Below are 16,738 nucleotides of genomic sequence, written 5' to 3' on the forward strand. Positions count from 1 at the left end.
ACAGCTGTCCCAACTGTCTTCTTCACCATCCTGCTCATCTATTCCAGCCATCCTTCCCCCTTGCTCCCAGGTACCCCAACCTCCCAGAACTACTTCCTTCAGGGTTCAAATACATAGTTCTTTTGGCCCTAGGGTCTTCACACAAGTGACTGACACTCTGGTTGGAATAAGCACCCCCCCCTTAATTACTCATCCTTCAGATATCATCAGAGACTGAGACCCTTGAGTGCATTTCCCTTTTATAGTCTCCTAGTGCTCATTACAGTGTACATTTATAAATACCCATTTACTTATTAAGTTTATTATTTTATTAGGTATGCTTCTTTTTATTAAATTTATTTATTTTTGCTTTTTACTCCAAAACTAGAGGCCAATGACTGTGTCTGTACAGTTCACTATGTCTGGTGCCCTGAAATATATCTGGCATGTAATAGTGGCTAAAAGAAATGGATTTATTACATTAATTATCATTTTTCTCTTTGTAGCTTAAGCTACCTGCCTGAGAAGACTGCAGAAGCTTCTTATGAAACTCATACTTAATCCAACCTCTCCATTCTCTTCCCTCCCTCTCTCGTAAAAAGAGGAGAGAGATAAGGAAGAAAAGGGTGGTGGGGAGAAGGCGCTCTGAGAAACAATGCAAGGAACATTAAAAAAAATTCTAAAAGCTATTAAGGAGGTAGGGAATGAACTAGGAGTTAGGGTTAGTAGATACAAACTATGACATACAGAATGGATGGAAAACAAGGTCCTACTACCATATAGCACAGGGAGCAATATTCATTCAATGTCCTGGGTAAACCATAATAAAAAAGAATGTATATTAAAAAATACTATCAATAATAAATAACAAATTATATTCATGAAATAAGAATAAAATGATATTTTAAAAATAAAGATCAGAGAACTCTTTTCCAAAAATTAAAATTAAGACAGCTAAAATAAAGAATTCATGAAAAGAAACAAAAAATAGAGACAATTTAGAAAGTGTCAGAAGGCAGAACACAAAGACAAAATTGATGATGGTAACAAAAATTATATTTAGAACCCACACGTATAGCAGTTACCAAGGGCCAGGCACTGAATTAAGCCTCACAACTACCCTATGAGAAAGGTACTATTATTATTTCCAAAGTAATAATAATATTATTTCCAAATAATAATAATATTTCCAAAGAAAACAGGAAAGATTAAAAAAAAATTATAAAGGATCAGCCCAGGAAATCTAGCATTTGACTAAAATCTTTTCCTATCAGAAACAGAAAATACAGTGGAAATGAAATGATCACATTAACATGCCCGAGAATTGAAAGACCAAGGAACAGACCCACGTGAAAACATCTGCAGAAGAAACTACATGAAGTCTTGGGTTCTCAGGGGAAAACATAGGGAGAAGTCAGGGATATAGATGAAGTGAGGCTAGCCAAGATGCTTGGATGGGCATATTAATTTTGACATACCCATTAAGAATGAGTGGAGATGCCAGCTATACCCTGCAAGTCAGGCCTGAAGATAAAAATCTGGAAATCAATGGCATTTAAACGCATGAGGTTAGATGAGCTCACCTACAGGGAGAAAGGAAAGATGGAAAAGAGGAGAGGAGCTAGAAAAGAATATTTTAATGTAAGTATCAAATAGCAGATATTTTACTTTGCAGGTGTGGTAAAGCCACAAAGACTATATTTTTGAAACAACAAAATATGTTGTTATGGGTATATATTTAAAGAATAACAGGCTCTTGACTATGCTGTTTGTGTGTTATGTTCACTATTGGAAGTACATGCAACAGGAGAAGAGATTTTTTTCACATAGATAAGTGAATATTTGTGAGCTATAATTCCTTGAAAAGATATTTTGGGATCAGTACATAGGAAGAAAAGGTGAAGAGAAGAGTGTGATCAAGCCCACTAGTTCCCAGAGAGATGTTATAACATTTCTCAAAAATTAAAAAGTCTGACAATGACTGATGAAAATGTTCAGAAAAAAGAACCTTCATCCGCTGCTGGTGGGAATACAAATTAGCCTCTTTGGAGAGCAATTTTGCTGTTCTAGTAAAATTTAAACCCAGCTATTTTTAATGCAGCAATTCTACTTCTGAGGATATAACTGTCCTAAAGAAACACGTGCAAAAGTGAAAAGACATTCATAGTAGCACTGTTAGTAAAAATTGAAAGCTTAAGTGTTCATCAATAGGGAAAAGAAAAATAAAATGTGATACATTCACAGAATACAATACCACCTAGGAGTTAAAAATATATATTTATCATCTCAAAACATATTCATCATTAAGTTGGTATGGTAAATATCGTGCCAAAATATAGTCTTATATGGGTATATTTCAACCTCACAATGATAAATGGGAAACAATGCAGAACGAGACACAAAGTATAATACCATTTATACACATTTTAATAGTCATGATAATGGTTACTTCTGGGGAGGCTGAAAGAGAAGGGAATGGGATTGGAAAGATATATCAGACAAGCTTCAAGTTTAATAATACTGCTTTCTAAAATAAAAACTGAGGCAAAATGTCAAATTTTATTGATTCTGGGTGTTAGATACATGTGAAAGTTGATTGGTCTATCCGACCTTTGTGACCCCATGGATATACACTCCATGGAATTCTCCAGGCCAGAATACTGGAGTGGGTAGCTGTTCCCTTCTCCAGGGGATCTTCCTGACCCAGGAATCAAAGCAGGGTCTCCTGCATTGCAAGTGGATTGAGCTTGCAATGAACTACATTGCAGCTGAGCTACAAGGGAAGCTCTTGTTAGGTACATAAGCTATCCAATATATTATCTTCGCAACTGGGGAGAAGAGTCTGTGTATATAGTGCCTGATTCATAGGAAGAGAAAACGCAAAATAAGCTAAATGTTTTCTGATGTTGATCCAGTAAAGGAAACGCTGAAAAAATTTAGAATAATTTTATCATGGTCAACTGAGCACGTACCTTTTCAGCTGGCTGCAGAAAAAAACAGAAGTAAATACGAAGCTTTCACTGATGGCTGTAAAGGGTAAGTGTATTTAGTTTTCAAAATAACAGTAAAGTTACACTATTTCTCTCTGGTACTGAATACTTGGCTTGTCCAAAAGGCGTATATGTAGGTTATTTATCCAATATTTAAACAGCCTAAACACATCACTTTAGGACTGAAATAAGTTTTTAAAAGTTAAGAAGATACAGTATAAATAGTTTGTCTTATTTTTTTTAACTCTTTCTCAATTCATGGATTATTTTCTTCAGTATCTGGAGAAAGAAACTGATATATTCACTATTGCTGCTGCTGCTGCTGCGTCATTTCAGTCATGTCCGACTCTGTGTGACCCCACAGACGGCAGCCCACCAGGCTCCCCTGTCCCTGGGATTCTCCAGGCAAGAACACTGGAGTGGGTTGCAATTTCCTTCTCCAATGCATGAAAGTGAAAAGGGAAAGTAAAGCACAGTAAAAATAAAAACCCACATCCAAATGTTAAAATTGAACATAAAGAAATACTTTCAGAGCCAAATACAACCAAATAATGAATCAGGCATTCATCTGGCACCAGCCTCTAAACTGAAACATTCAAGTCTTCTAATTCTTGAATGTGATGTACTCATCAGAATAGTAACTGACAGAGTTGAAGATGCTGTTTGTTTTTTTTCTGGCCACGCCATATGGCTTGTGGGATCTTAGTTCTCTGACCAAGGCTTGAACTTGGGCCCTGGTAGTGAAAGCATGAGGTCCTAATCATTGGACCACCAGGGAATTCCCTGAAGATATTCTTTAATGGAAAAATTTCCCTGTAATTTCAGAGTCTGTACTCTGTCGAATTATCTGACAGTCATCTGCTGCTATTCTCAAAGAACTCTAGTTCTGGGTTTAGGATTTCTTCATTTAGCCAAAATTAAGTAAGAAAAGAAACCAACTAGATGTAAAATGTAACCTGTGCCTCAAGCTGTCAGTGACCTGGAGAAAGATGCCTGTGAAAGATGGCAAACCATATTATACTGGATCCTGAAAGCTAAGTAGATTAGTAGGTTTCTTCTTAAATATTATAATGATTAAAAAAAAAATTAAGTCCACATATACACCGAATACCTAATACACGGCTGGCAGGTTGCTAAGATGTAAGAAAGCCTCAGGCTGAGAGCCAGAGATGAGGCCGAGAAGGAGGGGAGTAACAGCCAAAGCCAAGCTTAGACTACTTAAAATCCTACTTGAGGCAGCTCTGGGTCCAGGACAGAGGAAGCTCTTTCTTCGTCCTCCCTCTAAGGCCTGGGCCCACTTCTTATTGCTAGGACTCAACCTTCAGATCACTTTTCAACACTGTTCACATGAGGAAATGTCTAAATTCTAAACGAAGTAGGTTGAGGTGTAGATGTTCCCATTACTTCAACAATACTGGCAAAAGAAAATCAATAACAGTAAAATAAAAATTAAAGTAATAAGTATTATTTTGCTTTTGTGTAACTCCCCAACTAAGACAATATAGAGAATAAATGCCAGAGCTCAGACGGTTCTTCCTATTCAAGGAAACTAGTGTTATGATAATGGCAAGAGCCTCAGTTAATGAGGTGGTTGTAAGAACCGCTGTCTTACCCAGCTGGTTCTTCATCCCCATGAGCACTGAGTTCATGTGTGCTTTGGATGCGTAGAGCTTGCTCACAGCCTTCCTTGACCTGATCATCTCCTTGGCCAGAACCACACAGACATCCCTCTGACCCTTCTTGGCAGCATCTTTCACAGATCGTTTCACTTTTTCTTCTTCTCTTTGGATATCTAAATTTAGGACAGAACACAAAACACCAAAACATTAAGGGTAAACCAGGAGATGGCATCACTGACTCAATGGACATGAGTTTGAGCAAACTCGGGGAGATACTGAAGGACAGGGAAGCCAGCATTCCATGGGGTCGCAAGGAGTTGGACATGATTTAGCGACTGAAGAACAAAAAGGAGATTTACTAGCACTGAAATCTGTTCTCATTGTGATCTAAATGTGTCTATTAAGTAAGAAACAGGAGGATATAAACCAAATAAAAATAATAAATCATTTCTAATATTATTTCCAATATCACATTAAAGTATTATAAGTGTAAACAGAAAAAAAATAAATCCTATTACACCAGACAAAATTTCAAAACTGCTTTTCCAAGCCCATTCTAACATCTGTTGGTACTGGTATTAAGGAACCTGCAACTTAAGGAAAGTCTGAACATGCTAAAAGTATTACAACACAGCGTGATGACTTACTGACATACATCATGAAATGATGATCATGGTAAGTTTAGTTAACATCCATCATCTCATACGAATATAAAACACAGAAAAACATTTCTTCCTTGTGATGAGAACTCAGGATTTACTCTCTTAACAGCTTTCATATATAATATACAGCAGTATTAATTATATTTATCCTGTCATACATGACATCCCTAGTGCTTATTTATCTTATACTGGAAGTGAGTACCTTTTGACTACCTTCATCCAATTCTCACTCCCTGCAAACTCAATCTCTGGTGACCACAAATCTTATCTCTTTCTATGAATTTGCTTGTTTGTGGTTTTTTGAACTATAAGTGACCTACAGCACTATGATAGGTCCTGGTGCACAGTGTACATTACAAAATGATCACCACAATAAGTCTAGTTACCATTCATCATCCTATAAAGATATATTATTATTACTGATTATATTTCTCACTCTGTATGTTTCATCCCTGTGATTCACTTATTTTGTAACTGGAAGTCTGTACCTCTTGATCTCCCTTATCTATTTCATTCATTTCCCTGCACCCCTCCCCTCTGACCACCCATTTGTCTCTGCTTCAGTAACTGTTTCTGTTTTGCTATGTTTGTTCATTTGTTTTGTTTTTTAGATTCCACATATATGTGAAATCATATGGTATTTTCTTTCTCTGTCTTATTTCACTTAGCATAATTCCCTTGAGGTCCATCATGCTGTCACAAACAACAAGATTTCATTCCTTTTTATGGCTGAGTAATATTCTAGCATATATATGTATACACATACAACATCTTTAGCTATTCATCTATCATGGGTACCGAGGTTGCTTCCATATCTTGGCTACTGTGAGTAATGCTGCAGTAAACATAGGGATGAATATATCATTCCAAATTAGTGTCTTTGTTTCCTGTGGGAAAATATCCAGACACATAACTGCTGGATTATATGGTAGTTCTAGCTTTTTGAAGAACCTCCATGCTGTTTTCCATAGTTGTTGCACCAATTTACATTTCCATCAATATTGCACAAGGGTTCCCCATTCTCCCCATCCTAATCCAACAATTTATTTGTTGTCTTTTTAATAATAGCCATTTTTCACAGGTGTGAGATAGTGTCTCACTCTGGTTTTGATTTGCATTTTCCTGATGATTAGTGATGCTGAGCATGTTTTCATTTGTTTGTTGGCCATCTGTATGTCTTCTTTGGAAAAATGCCTATTGAGGTTCTCTGCCCATTTTTAAAAAAACAGTTTTATTGCCTATTTGAGGTCTTTTATGTTTCCATATAAATTTGAGATTATTTGTTCAGTGAAAAATGCCACTGGAAGTCTAATAGGTACTGAAATGAATCTATAGATGACTTTGAGTAGTATGGTTATCTTAATAATTCTTCAAAGTCGTTCACATGGTATAACTGTTTGTGTCATTTTCAGTTTATTTCATCAACATCTTACAGTTTTCTGAATACAAGTTTTTTACCTCCTTTGTTTGATTTACTCCTAGGCACTTTATTCTTTTTGATGCAATTGTAAATTGAATTGTTTTCTTAACTTCTCTTTCTGATCTCTATATTAATTTTGTATCCTACAACTTTACTGAATCCATTTATTATTTCTAATAGTTATTTGGTAGTATCTTTAGGGTTTTCTATACATAGTATCATGTCATCTTCAAAGAGTAACAGTTCTTCTTCTTCCTTGCCAGTTTGGATCATTTTATATCTTTTTCTTGTCTGATTGTGTGGCTAGGACTTCCAAGGCTATGTTACATAAAGAGCACAAAAGTGGGCCACCCTGTCTTATTCCTGATCTCAGAGGTAATGCTTTCTTTCAGCTTTTCACTCTTGAATATGACGTTGGCTGTAGGTTTGTCATAGATAGCCTTTATTATGTTGAGTGATGTACCTTCTCTAATCCCTTTGTTGAGTTTTATATCATAAATGGATGTTGAATTACGTCAAAAGTTTTTTCTCTATTAAGATGACTGTATGATTTTTATTCTTCAGTTTATTAACATGGTATATCACAATATATATTTGCATAAAGTGAACCATCCTTGGGATAAAATGCCACTTGATCATGGAGTATAATCCTTTTCAATGTACTGCTGAATTTGGCTGCTAATATTTTTTTTTTTTTTTACATGCCCCCATGGGTACAATATTTTTAAAAATTTCTTGAGGAAGCACAAAAGCACATATTATACAAAATGAAAACAACCCAAAGTCCAAACCATTCCCAAAGGGTCAATACCCCAAAGTCAATTTCTGGTCAAATGACAACTCGCTGATGTCACAGGGTCACTCCTTGAGCCGAAGTCCTCTGCATGAAGTTGACCACTTCTGTAGAACAGCTATAACTCTATTAAATTCAAAACCCTATGGACTAAAGGTTAACCTTATACACCACTAATGGAAATACTATGTATACATAGAGAAACCAGGGCAAAACCATAATACAGAAGCTGTAAATGGCATTACCAATTTCCCCAAGGAGAAACATTTTTCCCTCTCAGTTCTAAAATCTAGTAACATGTTGGGGGGCGGCAGTCATTTGTGATCATGGAAGGGTCTTTTCTATTATTTTTGAATCCCTTTATTGAGGTATAAGCAATAACTGACATACAAAAAGATGTACACATTTAATGTATAGAATTGAATGAGTCTGGAGATAAGTATACATCCATAAAGCATCTCTATAATCTATACCATAAACACACCGATCCACTCTGAAGTTTCATTCCACCTTCATAATTTATTATTATTAGTATTTGGTAATGAAAACATAACAGTAAAGATCTACCCTCTTAGCCTTTTCAGGACACATCAGTTCCGGGGTCTGGAGGAGATGCACAGGTGCTTGGTTCCTGGCTTTAACTACATCTATATCCTGTAGCTCAGTACTCTGACAAACTACTAGAGGAAAATCTACAACAGGCCTTTGAGCACTCTGGAAGGTGCTTTGTCTGACTGATAGGGGAGGATGGGTAAACCAGTGAATCTCCTTAGGATTCACTGAAGTGGGTCCACTGCTGCTCTTTTCCAAAGGTGATAAGAAGTAATATAATAGGCTTGCACATGAATAAGGAGAAGCAAAGGAAGCTCAGAAAGCCAACCCAAATCGAAACTGTGAGGTGGCCTGGCTGGTGACATTCAGTAACCCATTTTGGGTGCATACTGAAGTCAGCATAGTGGACTGGAAGGGCAAATTCAAATCCAGAGGGATGAAGAGAATATTCAAATTGTACAGGAATGCACAGATTTGGCTCATTCTGTCCACTCTATTTGACAGAGCTGCACACTAAAATTCCATAAGTAAAACTCTGCCGGATCTGAGTCCTTGCCTCCTCCCAAGTATTCTAGCAGATCCTGTGCACCACAAGACACAGAAATCGGACCTCTGCCAATTGGAGACCAAATCTCTGCTCCTTCAGAGTACATGAGTAAGTGACGGGGAGAGATGAAGTTCAGCTCCGCTTGCCAACAGACTGCTGATGTCAGCAGAGCAACTTAAACCATCTCTAAACAAGGTTAGCAGTTTTAAACTTCATCCCCAGTGATCCTATTGATCACAGAGAAGTCGCCCTCAGGGCATATGTATGGGTAAAAAGCTCCTAGAGGATAAGCAGTCACTCATACTTTTTACTTGTCCTTCAGGTGCTGTTTCCACAAGTTCCTCTTGAGAAAGTTGTCTGCACAGGTCTGGCTATGGCCAGGAATTTAGAATCAGCAATTGGAGGGACGGTGAAGATACCCAGGGAACCTGGGATCTCACGGGGAGCACATTGTAAGGGACACTCAAATAAGGAAAATTAAATTGCTCATGCTGAAAAGGGACGAACGCCTCTATCCCACATTTCCTCAAAAACTGGAGTGTGGTCATTTCTTTGTCTGACTCTGGGAAATCACTTCATTCATGTCTGACTCTGTGTGACCCCACAGATGGCAGCCCACCAGGCTCCCCTGTCCCTGGGATTCTCCAGGCAATAGGCTGCCATTTCTGACTCTCTGCAATGTATGCAAATCTTTTCTGTAAGTTAAATAAGCCTCTTGGGAATTTGAAAAACCAAGAGTGTTCCTCAGGGACCTGGCGGCAAAAGAGTCATCAAGAGCCCATAAAGCTACAGGAAAAAGGCAGAAAATATCTCAAACGAAGCCAGCCAAGATGACTTTGATGGGCAGTGGGAACAAGAGTGTGCGGAAGGGGAAGAAGGCCTCATGGTTGTTCTTCAGTTTCACAATTGTCTTGACTAGGAAATAAGCCAGTTTTGATCATCGTCATGTCACCTCTTGGCATCATAGCAGGATTAAAGAGGCTGGTTTCCAAACAGAAGCCCCGTAATATCTCAGGAAATTGCTGGCCTCATCTGGCAGGTCTGGACAGCTAATTCCGGGTCCACTCTCTTCTCCTTACAGGCCCATTGGTTGGCCAGTACTAGATTTTGCCATCACAGGTCACTTCTGCAATCTCGGAAAGGGAGCCGCCATGTTAAATCCTAACGGAGGAAAACGGTCTACGGAAGCCCCCACAGCACAATCCAGCTGGCTGCTAATATTTTGTTGGGGATTTTTGCATCTATGTTCATCAGTGATACTGGCCTGTATTTTTCTATTTTGTGTGTGATATCTTTGTCTGGTTTTGACATCAGGGTGATGCTGGCCTCAAAGAATGAGTTTGGAAGTTTTCTTTCCTATTCAAATTTTTGGAGTAGTTTGAAAAGGACAGATCTAAACTCTTCTTTAAGTATTTGGTAGAATTCACCCATGAAACCATTTGGTCCTCAACTTTTGTTTCTTGAGAGTTGTTTTCTTGCTGATGTAATTTCATTACTGGTTAATAGGTCTATTCATTTTCTATTTCTTCTTGAGTCAATCTTGGAAGACTCCATTTCTAAGAATTCATCCATTTCTTCTAGTAATCTGTCCATAAGTAATCGTCTATAATTCTTTGTATTTCTCTAGTGTCAATTTTAAGTTCTACTTTTTCCTTTCTGATTTTATCTCCTAGGCCCTCTCTTTTTCTTGATGAGTCTAGCTATAAATTTTAAAATTTTGTTTATCTTCTCAAAGAACCACCTTTTACTTTCACTGATCCTTTCTACTGTTCTTTAAAATTTTCTATTTCATCTATTTTTGCTCTGATCTTCTTTATTCATTCCTCCTACTAACTTTGGGTTTGCATGTTGTTTATCCTAGTTCCTATAGGTGTAAGGTTAGGTTGTTTGAAATTTTTTTCTTGTTTCCTGTGGTAGGCTTATATTGCTATAAACTTCCCTCATAACTGCTTTTGCTGTATGCCATAGATTTTGGATTGCTGTGTTTCCATTTTCACTTGACTCCACATAATTATTTTTTCTTTTTTTTTTTGCTGCACTGCATGGCTTGTGGGATCTTACTTCCTCAACCAGGGATCAAACCTGGGCCCTAGGCGGGAAGAGAACAGAGTCCTAACCACTTGACTGCCAGGGAATTCCCTGACTAAGTATATTTTGGTTTCTTCTTTTTAAGTCTTCAGCAACCCACTGGTTTTTGAGTAGCATACTGTTTAGTCTCTATGAGTTTGTGTTTGCAGTTTTTTCCCCCTTGTAGTTGATTTCTCATAGTATTGCAGTCTCATAGAACTGTAGTCAGAAAAGATGGCTGATACTCTTTTGATCTTGTTTTGTGGCCTACCGTGTGATTTATCCTGGAGGATGTTCCATGTGTACCTGAAAAGAATAGGTATTCTGCTGCTTTTGGATGGAATGTTCTGTATATATCCAATAGGGTTTGAAATAAAGAAGTGTGAATTTCCAATTTTGTTCTTTTTCAATATTTTTTTGCTCTCTGGAATCTCTTGAGATCCCATATCAAGTTTAGGATAGATCTTTTTCCATTTCTTCAAAAAACATTACTGGGATTTTGATAAGGATTGCAATGACTCTACAGATCACACTGGGTGCTATGACATCTTAACAATATTAATGATTCTAATCCATGAATCTAGGATGTCCTTCCATGTATTTATGCCTTTAATTTCTTTCAGCAATATCTTATAGCTTTCATCATAAACCTTTCACCTGCTGCTGCTGCTGCTAAGTCACTTCAATCGTGTCTGACTCTGTGTGACCCCATAGATGTCAGCCCACCAGACTCCCTCATCCCTGGGATTCTTCAGGCAAGAACACTGGAGTGGGTTGCCATTTCCTGCTCCAATGCGTGAAAGTGAAAAGCGAAAGTGAAGTCGCTCAGTCGTGTCCGACTCTTAGCAACTCCATGGACGGCAGCCTACCAGGTTCCTCCATCCACGGGATTCTCCAGGCAAAAGTACTGGAGTGGGGTGCCATCTGGGTTAAGGTAATTCCTAAGTATTCTATTTTTGGTAGTATTATAAATGGCACTGTTTTCTTAACCTCCTTTTCCAGCTGTTAGCATACAGAATAACGCAACTGATTTTTCTATGTTTTGTATCTTGCTACTTTGCTGAATTACTTTGCTAGTTCTAATAGTTGGGTTGTGAAATCTTTAGGGTTTTATACATGTAAGATCACATTACCTGCAAACAGACAATTTAACTTCTTCATCCACAATTTGAAAATCTATCCTGGAGAATGTAACTTGTACACTTAAGAATGTGTATTCTGTTGTTGCATTGAGTATTCTATGTATGTCTGTTGGGTCTAGTTGATTGATGTGTTGTTCAAGTCATCTTTGATCCTTACTGATTTGTCTGGTTGTTATATCCACTTTTGGGCATGAGTTATATTAAAGTCTTCAACTACTGTTGTAGAATTTACTTTCCTTCATATATTTTAACCATGTGTCATTAGGTGCATAGATGTATGTAACTGTTACATCTTATTGTATTAAAATATAATGTCCTTCTTTGACTCTTGTAATCTTTTTTGATTTAAAGTTTATCTTATATTAGTACAGCAACCTCCATCCTTTAAGTTACTATTCCCGTGGCATATCTTTTTCCTTCCTTTTTTTTACTTTCAAAACCTATTTGTATCTTTGGATCTAAAGTGAGTCTCTTATATACAGTATACACTAGGGTCATTTTACCCCATTCTGCCAAGGTCTATTTTTGATTGGAGAATTTAATTCATTTACATTTAAAGTAATTACTATGGGAAGGAAATCTTTAAAAAGAAGAGACATATGTACACATTAACTTTGCTGTGCAGCAGAAACTAACCCAACACTGTAAAGCAACTACACACCAACAAAAATTAATCTTAAAAAAGCAATTACTGATGAGCAGGGGCTTAATTCTTCCATTTTGCCTTTTTTGTCTGTAGGTCTTACAGTTTTTTACCCTTCATTTCCTACATTATCTTCTTCTGTGCTTATGTGTCTTTTCTTATGGTCAAACTTTTCAAGTCCCTTTTCATTTGCTTTTGGGTATAATTTATAGCTACTTTCTTTGTGATTATCACAGTGAACGCACCTAATATACTAATGTTATAATGCTAATTTGAATTTATATGAGCTTAACTTTAATGTTATACAAAAACTTCACTCCTTTACAGTTTTGTCTGCACCCCCATTCAGTTACTAATGTCACAAAAGTACATCTTTCTGCACTATATGTTAAAAAATAAAGTCCAATATATTTTTAAATGCACAAGTCTCCTAAATCATATGAAAACAAAAAACGAAGTTACAAACCAAAGTTACAAAAATATTAGCTTTTATAATTGCCCATGTATTTGTCTTTAATGGAGATACTTATTTTTTTCATTATAGCTTCCAGTTACATTGTAACTATCTCTAGTAACAGGTTGTTACTATCTATCAACCTGAAGGACATGCTTTAGCATTTCTTGCCAGGCAGGTCTAGTGATAACAAACCCAATCAGCTTTCATTTAAGTAGGACTGTCACTCCTTTGTTTTGCTGGATATAGGATTCTTGATATACAGGTATCTTCTTCCAGCACTTAAATATATAAACTCACTTCCTTCTGGCATTCCTCTAAAATTAAGTACAGAATTAATTACCATTTAACCAATCCTTTCCTCTCCTAAATCCTCCTCACCACCCAGCAACCATAAGTCTGTTCTCTATCTCTGTGAGTCTGTTTCTGTTTCGTAGATATGTTCATTTGTATCATAGTTTACTTTCCACATATAACTAATATCATATGTACATAAACTGATGAATGCAAACCATTTAAAAATATACAGTTCATTGATATTAAGTATACTTACACTGTTGTACAGCCATCACCACTATCTCCTGAACTTTCCCTTCATCTCATGTTGAAACTCTGTTCCTGTTAACAGTGACTCTCCATTTTTCCTTCTTCACATTCCCTGGTAATCACCATTCTGCTTTCTGTCTCTATAATCAGACTCAGTGTAACTATCTGTCCTGTTGTGTCTGGCTTCTTTCATTTCATAATGTTTCCATGACTCATTTATGTGACAGCATGTATCAGAATTTCCTTCTTTTTAAAGACTGAATAAATATCCCATTGTATGTATATATTTCATTTTGTTTATGTATTCATCTATCAGTAGAAATTTGGGTTATTTATACCTTCTGCTGTTGAGAATTATGCTGTTATAAACATGAGTGTACAATTTATTTAATCTGACTTCCATAAAACCATTTCTTTATAAGGAGTAAGAAGTTTATTTAGGTTTTTTTTTTTAAATCACTTAAAACAACAAAAATGTATTCTTTAATTCTGGAGATCTGAAGTCTAAAATCAAAGTGTTGTTGGACTTCCCTGATGGTCCAGTGAATAAGAATACACCCGCCAGTGCAGGGGACATGAGTTTGATCCCTGGTCCAGGAAGATTTCACATGCCACAGAGCAACTAAAGCCTGCTCACAACTACTGAGCTCCTGCCCTAGGGCCCATGAGCCACAACTACTGAGTCAATGAGCCACAAATAATGAAGCCTGCACGATCTAGAGCCCACACTCTGCAACTACTGAGCCCGCATGCTACAATTACTGAAGTCCATGCGCCCAGAGCCAGTGCTGCACAAGAGAAACCACTGCAGAGACGCCTGCTCGCCACAACTAGAGAAAGCCCACGCACAGCAACAAAGACCCAGAGCAACCAAAAATAAATATATAATAAAATCAAGGTGTTGGAAGACCTTCATTTCTTCTGGAAGCTTCAAGAAAGAATCCATTTCCTTGCCTTTTCTAGTTTCTAGAGGTAAAATGCATTCCTTAGCTTATGTCTTCTTCCTTCATCTTCAAAGCAAACCACTCCACCATATGGTTCTGTGGTCACACCTCCTTTTTTCAACATACCGGCGCCCTTTTATAAGGACTCTTGTGATTACAAAGGGCCCACCCAGGTAACCCTGGATAATCTCCCTATCTCAAGATCTCTAATCAAATGTGCAAGTTCCCTTTTGTCATGTAAGGTAACATATTCACAGGTTCTGGGTATTAGGACAAGGACATCTTTGGGAGCCCATTATTCTATCATAGAATGTGAGCACCTGCTTTGTTTCCAACACGAACCTAGACTCTAGGAAATCAGAGATGAATGAACATGGCCCCTTCCCCTTGAACAGCTGAATTTCAGGCTTGAGGAAAGATTTACTTCTTTTAAAATGTAAACTTTCTTTGAGTTGATTATATCTTATTTTTCTTATAATAATTAGAAAGCAAATAATTAGACCTATAAATAATGTAAACGATGTTTTCTGTATTCAGCTTATTTTTATGAACTAATGCAAAATACAGCAACAGGATAAGAGACATAAAATAGTAATTTACCTCTTATTTGCCTGTCAACAACTCTCATTTCCTTTCTTATCTTCAATGACCATTCATTGACCTGGGGAAAATTTTAGAAAAGAAATTATAAGAGAACCAATACCTCTAATTCACCAAATTTTGAAAAATTTTCTATTAATTTTACATTTAATCCTGACACAATCTAGAAACAAAATAAGCTTATTTTGAAAGAAACTGCCTTAGGGCCAAATTCTATTTTTTTTTTTCTTTTAGTCTTTTTATTCAGAGTACATAGAAGTCTCAAACTATTCAAAGATTCCTATTCTGAAGGCAGTATGAAGCACTTTATACAAGATCTCTGAGAGAGTTCAACACCCTGCAGGTATATACAATTTTTCAAGAGGTGCATGGGGATAGAAAGGTTTTATGGGCAACAGATTTTTTTATTTCTATACATAATTATTTAAAAAACTGCTATACCTGTGTCATAAAAGTCCACCTTTTCCTTCTCCCCTTTAACAATTACCATTTCATTTTACAAAAGAAATATTTCTCCAGCCTACATGTCTTTTACTATGATAGATTTCCCCGAGAGGCAAAAACCTCTGAAGCACACAACATAAAGCCAGCTAGAAATACTGGTGTAGGTGTTGAGAAAGTAGTGAATGACTCTAATGACTGCCACATTCTTATGCATTTTCCCCTAGTCCTTCAGTTTCAAAAATGAAGGAAAATCATTTATCAGTTGATAAATCATTAAAACTAAATTTTACATTAAATCAATATGTGCTTTTTGGCATATGATCCAGAAGTTCAAAGAACTAAGTGATGCTGATATACAAAATCCTTTCCACTACCATCTACTTATTAATATTAACGATGTTTCCCAACATTTGAGTCTAATAAAACATAAAATAGGACTTTCTTCTAGTTGAGGCACCTCACGATGAGGATCTCTTGTCTACACCACTGTCATGCCATCCAAGGGCCCTTGGCTGTTGGCACAGATCTTCAGACATAAGAAGATGGTCACAGTCATGGCAACTGTCTCTGTAGGTGAATGGGTTACCCCAGAGTTGACCCACCTGCACAAAGCTACAACACAAGCTCCCAGCAACAGTTCTACTTCTCAGGAAGGAGCAATTAGTTGGCATGGACCTCAGTGTCCATGTGAAGGGTGGTGGTCACATAGCCCAGACTTTTGCAATCTACCAGTCTACCTTCAAAGCCCTGGTGATCTTACTATCAGAAATATGTAGACAGGTGTCCAAAAAAAAAAAAAAAAGATCAAAGACATCCTCAACCAAGGTGAGGACACTGAACACTGTTAGTAGCTGCAAATTCAAATGTCTGGAGACCCTGGTGCCCATGATTACTACCAGAAACTCTACCAATCATGAGGATCAGGGTTAACCTTTGTAATAAACAATGGTTGTAGGATTTAAGGTAAAAAATAATAATAAGATAAAACAGGAATGGAATTGATGCTGAACTCTTTAGCACTCATCCATAGATACATGAACTAAATGGCACTAAAAAATTCATACCCTTAGGATGAATTTCCAATAAATTTTATTTATAATGACTTTAAAACCACTATTTAACAAAGTCTATAAAATATTTATTATACAACAACTCTAACTCCCAGATGAAATATTAAAGAACTTAAAACTGCATAGTTATACAATTTAAAAAGTTAATCTTAGGTTTATATATACATTTTAAGTGAAATTCACATAATGCACACTTAGCCATTTTAAAATGTATAATTCAGTGGCATTTAGTGCTTTCACTATGTTCAAAAACCAACTCTCTCTAG

At 36.8% G+C, this 16,738-nt stretch overlaps 1 protein-coding gene across 2 annotated transcripts in view; it reads right to left on the reverse strand.

The window, feature by feature from the left end:
* LOC133064816 (charged multivesicular body protein 3) overlaps positions 1–16,738 on the reverse strand; it is an 86,953-nt gene that overhangs the window by 13,334 nt on the left and 56,881 nt on the right. For both annotated transcript variants that reach the window (XM_061155295.1, XM_061155294.1), the window contains 2 exons: positions 14,959–15,019; positions 4,582–4,761 (listed from right to left, as the gene is read on the reverse strand). In XM_061155295.1, the coding sequence (XP_061011278.1) occupies positions 4,582–4,761; positions 14,959–15,019 (241 nt within the window). The remainder of the gene's footprint in view (positions 1–4,581; positions 4,762–14,958; positions 15,020–16,738) is intronic.

Source organism: Dama dama, chromosome 11, assembly GCF_033118175.1.
Source record: "Dama dama isolate Ldn47 chromosome 11, ASM3311817v1, whole genome shotgun sequence".
NCBI lineage: Eukaryota > Metazoa > Chordata > Mammalia > Artiodactyla > Cervidae > Dama > Dama dama.